The sequence below is a fragment of the Otolemur garnettii genome, unplaced genomic scaffold (assembly GCF_000181295.1).
Source record: "Otolemur garnettii isolate 467f Iridium unplaced genomic scaffold, OtoGar3 scaffold00141, whole genome shotgun sequence".
NCBI classification, from domain to species: Eukaryota; Metazoa; Chordata; class Mammalia; order Primates; family Galagidae; genus Otolemur; species Otolemur garnettii.
The window spans coordinates 2,677,269-2,682,179 of record NW_003852536.1 but is presented as its reverse complement, the minus strand read 5'-3'; the positions used below and the strand labels follow the sequence as shown (position 1 = coordinate 2,682,179).

Below are 4,911 nucleotides of genomic sequence, written 5' to 3'. Positions count from 1 at the left end.
TTTGTTTGTTTTGTTTTTGGTCACTCAGGTGGATGACACTCTTCCTATTATTTTGGCTTGGAGATGGCTTCTGTTTTGCAGAAGTTAAGCAGACAGAGGGTAGGGTAACGGGACACAGAATGCTGCCTCATAGGGTTTTGTAAAGTATAACGATGACTTTGTAAATTGTAATTCCATTCAGGGTATCTCCACAATAAAAAAGATATGCCACCTGGAAAACATGAACTATCAATCACTACAAATTAATGCCTGTTACTAGATTGAAGATTGGAATTGTATAAGAATTCTTTTTGGCCAGGCGAGGTGGCTCACCCTGGAATCCTAGCATTCTGGGAGGCCGAGGCAGGTGGATTGCTGGAGCTCAGGAGTTTGAGACCAGCCTAAGCAAGAGTGAGACTCCAACTCTACTAAAAATTAAAAAAACTGGTGGGGTGAGACTGGATCTGGAGGTCCTAGGAACAGGAGCTTGTGCTCATGGCCCTTCCCCTGCAGCCCTGGGAAGCTCCCTCTCAGGGGTACAGCCAGAGTCTCCAAGGGCTGGCTTACTGAGAGCAGCAGTCTAGCAAGGGCGCGGGGAGAGGAGGTAGAAGGGAGGATGGAGAATGGAGGGCAACTGGTGGGAGGTTGTCTGATGTACACAATGTGAGGTGTGCAGCATGGCCTTCCTGGAGGAAGGGCTAAACTACAACTTGAACTTAACTTTAGAAATGAAAACAATGTAACCTAAACATTTATACCCTCATATTAATAAAAGAAACAAAAGAAAATGAAAACAAAAGATTTGCCAAATGGACAATCGTGATGTTCTGCTAACAGTGACACTGTCTTGTTGAAAAATTACTTGGTCATAATACTTAGCAAGACCTAAACCACAGAACAGCATCAAAAACTGAAGATGGGGACTTGGACTTAAGGGAGGATGGAGCAGACATACTTTCCCATATTCCTCCTGCAAAGTTCAACTAAAAACTCCAGACATTGTATATAAAATAAACATAAGACTATGTTAGTTGGCTAGTTAGTTGCCTAGATTATCTTTTATGACTCATTTATTCCAATTTGGCAATATCCAAAATGCAAGGCTTTAGGGAGATGCCCAATACCACTTCCAAGATGGAAGGATATATGTTGAAAGATACTTATTTTCACATTACTTGTAGTGATTAAAAAAAAAAGGAAATAATTCTATTGTCCACCAATAGGGGAATTGTTAAATAAAATAAAAGATATACATACTATAAAATATTATACAGTAATTAAAGGAATATTTTTAAAAAGAAAAAACTAGCCAGGTGTTTTGGTGGACGCCTGTAGGCCCAGCTACTAGGAAGGCTGAGGCAAGAGGATTGTTTGAGCCCAAGAATTTGAGGTTGCTTTGAGCTACAGTGCCATAGCACTCCACCCAGGGCATCAAGGTAAGACTCTGTCTCCAAAAAATAAAAAAGTAAACATTTCTTTTTTAAAAATGTTATCTTTTAGGTCAGATGCAGTGGCTCATGCCTATAATCTTAGCACTCTGAGAGGCCGAAGTGGGAGGATCACTTGAGCTCAGGAGTTAGAGACCAGCCTGAGCAAGACCCCATCTCTACTAAAAATAGAAAAACTAGCTGGGTATTGTGGAGGACACCTGTGGTCTCAGCTACTAGAGAGGCTAAGGCAGGAGGATCCTTTGAACCCAGGAGTTTGAGGTTGTTGTGAACTAAGCTGATGGCACAGCACTCTAGCCTGGGCAAGAGAATGAGACTCTGTCTCAAAAAAAAAAAATCCCTTTTAAAGAGCTTTTCAGTTGAAGTTAACAGATAAATTAGCAGCCTCAATCAAATATAAAGTCACACAAAAAATATGGAAATATGCCAACATATTTCCTTTAGCAATTCTCTCTGCTGAGGCTGATGTGTACATTTGTCCTCCGTGAGGGTCACTAGCCTGATGGTCAGTCTCTTGAAACTGTTCTCATGGTGGTTACCACTTGTCCCCCCACACTGGTTCACAGATTGAGTCCTGAAGGGTTCCAAGTCACTGACGCTGGAGACAGAATCAAAGAGCAAGTAGTCTTGACTAGGAGAGACCAAGGCAGCATAACTGGTTTGACCATTTTTATCCGATCCACCATCAGGTGAGAACACGGGAGTGAGAGTAAGAATGACGTGACAGTCAGAGCTGCCATCAGAAAACTCTTAGGCCTTTGTTAAAACTATCTTGGGGATTAAGTTTGATGGAAGTGTTATGATTTTCAAAGCCTCATCCTCTTAATCCTGAGGATTAGTTTAACTTTAAAGGAAGTAACTCCTAGGTTCTATTAGGCAACATTAATTTTGTCAAAACGGCCAAAGCAGTTCAATTTCCCTGAAGTGCTGTACCTGCTGTATGTTTCGTATTTAGTAAGTGTGGTAAGGTGTAAGGACACTGGTCTGCTCCTCCCTCAAGGGTGTTACAATCTTATTAGGGAAATAAAACTAACCGACAAAACAGTTCACAAGACAATAGAAAAGTAAGTATCAGAAGATCGATGCAAGCTGGACCAGCCTGGAAAGTTTAAAGAGAAAATAGGTTTCTTAAGATAGTAGAATTGAGTTGGATGGATGGATGAGTAGAATTGAATGGATGAGTTGTTGAGGGCAGGGGTAAAATCTTACCATAAAATATCCTCCCACATAGCAGATCTCAACAAATGCTTGCTGAATTAAGTAATGAATGAATAGATGAACGAAGCCTGGGTAAAGGAGCTGCCGATAGGGAGACATAAACGGGTAAAACAGTATGAACAAAAACACAACTGGGAGGTGGGAATGGTATTTCAGAAGCCTGTGAGAAGGCAGGCCTGGCTTACCCAGAGGGTAAAGCCAGCAATCAGTGGAAATTAACTTCGATAGACTTACCAGGACAAAGAAGCCGGTCAAGCTTGTGGAAGCTTGGGCTCAGGACTTTGGCATTCATCTTGTGGGCAGAGAAGAAGGATTTATTGTAGGATTTTGAGCAAGTGAGTTACAAGGTGCAGGAGTGATTGTGGGAAGGTTATTCTGATGATGGTAGGTTTGTTGTTGAGTGAGGAAGAGGTTAGATGAGGGAGACCTGTTAGATTTTGAAGATACACTAATAAGGGCAATAGGAACGAAGAGGGCTGATACAGTGGGACCCATCAGGACCCATGGGTCATGAGAGTGACAGAATGCTGGGGACAAAGATGGGACTGAGTCAAAAGTAAGAACATGGCTTTGATTTAGTTGACAGGTGTTACAGTAACACTACTGACTGAAACAGGAAATCAGAGACAGACTCAATGTATACAGAGACAGTACAGTCACGTGGTTTACTTGGAGGTGCTATGTAATGATTTCCAAAAAGCCATATTTACAGAATTAATAGTATTTAAAGATCAACTGTTGGGTATCTCAGTGGACCAAGCATAGAATAATTATTTTCAGATAAGAATATACATGGTGCCAATCATTCAACAAATATTATTAACTATCTTCCATATTACATGAACTAATGTGTTTGATGATAATATATAAAATGCAAAGTACTGCCCAAATTTAAGGTATTATTTAAGACCCCTCAGTTAAGTGTAATAGTTCAACAGTCTGGTAAACTAGTCTGGTAAAAATTGGTGCTTTGAGATTCTCAGAATTCTACAGTTTTTCTTTTTTAAAATTTCAGATTAATATGAGGGTACAAACAATTAGGTTACATTGTTTGCATTCGTTACGTAAAGTCCAAATTGTAGTTGAGCCCTTCACCCAGGAGGCGTGCCATGTATCCTTACACTGAGCCTGTTAGGTGAGAGCTTACTAACCCCCTGCCCTCCTCCCTCTCCACTTTCCTCCTTCCTCCCCCCATTTGAGTTGAATTTATTTTTCTCTCATCTCTTCCTCACTCATCTAACAAACCCACCAGCAGCAGAATAACCTTCCCCCAATCACTCCTGCACCTTTAACTCACCTGCTCAAAATCCTTGCATTAGTATTGAGTTCATTGGATACTTGGTTTTCCATTCTTGTGATACTTTACTAAGGGGAATGTTTTTCAATTCCATCCAGGTAAATACAAAAGATGTAAAGTCTCCATCTTTTTATGGCTGAATAGTATTCCATGGTGTACATATACTGTAGTTTATTAATCCATTCATGGGGTGATGGGCACCTGCATTGGTTCCACATTTTGGTGATTGTGACTTGAGCTGCAATAAACATTCTAGTACAAATTTTCTTATGTAAAATGATTTTTTTTTTTTTTTTTTACTTCTGAGTAAATACCTAGAGATGGGATTGTGGGATCAAATGGATCAAATTTTAGCTCTTTGAAGATTCTCTATACTTCTTTCCTATGGAAAGAGGCTGTATTAGTTTGCAATCCCACCAACAGTGTATAAGTGTCCCCTTCTCTCTGCACCCATGTCAGCACCTGTAGCTTTGGGACTTTGTGATAGGGGCCATTCTCATAGGTGAAAGGTCAAGGTGGTTTTGATTTGCATTTCTCTGATGAGCACTTTTTCATGTGCTTGTTGGCCACTCGTCTGTCTTGGATTCTCAGAATTCTACAAAGTGTTTCTATGTGTCTCTATGCTTTATAACAACATGGATTAAAAGTTACTTGCACAATCTTTTCACAATATCCACAGAGCATCAAATGCATCAGTCAGTTTGAGAAAATGCAATCTAAATACCCAAGATGTCATATGGTAAACATAAAAAATCATACCGAGTCAAGTTCCTACAAGATGGAAGTCCACGTGTGTCCGGGAGGGTGTGTTGTATCAGACAGTATTCAGCAGCAGATCTTAAAATTGTTCTAAACAAACATTTACATGTTGCTACTTATGTGCCAGGTATTGTTTTAAGTTCTATTCAAATAATAACACATTTAATCCTAACAGCCCTGTGTGATGGGTAGTATTATGATCATCTCCTG

General features: G+C 40.1%; 1 protein-coding gene across 1 annotated transcript in view; it reads left to right on the top strand.

Annotated features, from left to right (window-relative positions):
- The window catches only part of EFCAB2 (EF-hand calcium binding domain 2), an 86,976-nt gene that overhangs the window by 79,348 nt on the left and 2,717 nt on the right, over positions 1-4,911 (top strand). Inside the window, exon 7 of the mRNA XM_012810750.2 lies at positions 3,034-3,037. Within this exon, the coding sequence (XP_012666204.1) occupies positions 3,034-3,037 (4 nt within the window). The remainder of the gene's footprint in view (positions 1-3,033; positions 3,038-4,911) is intronic.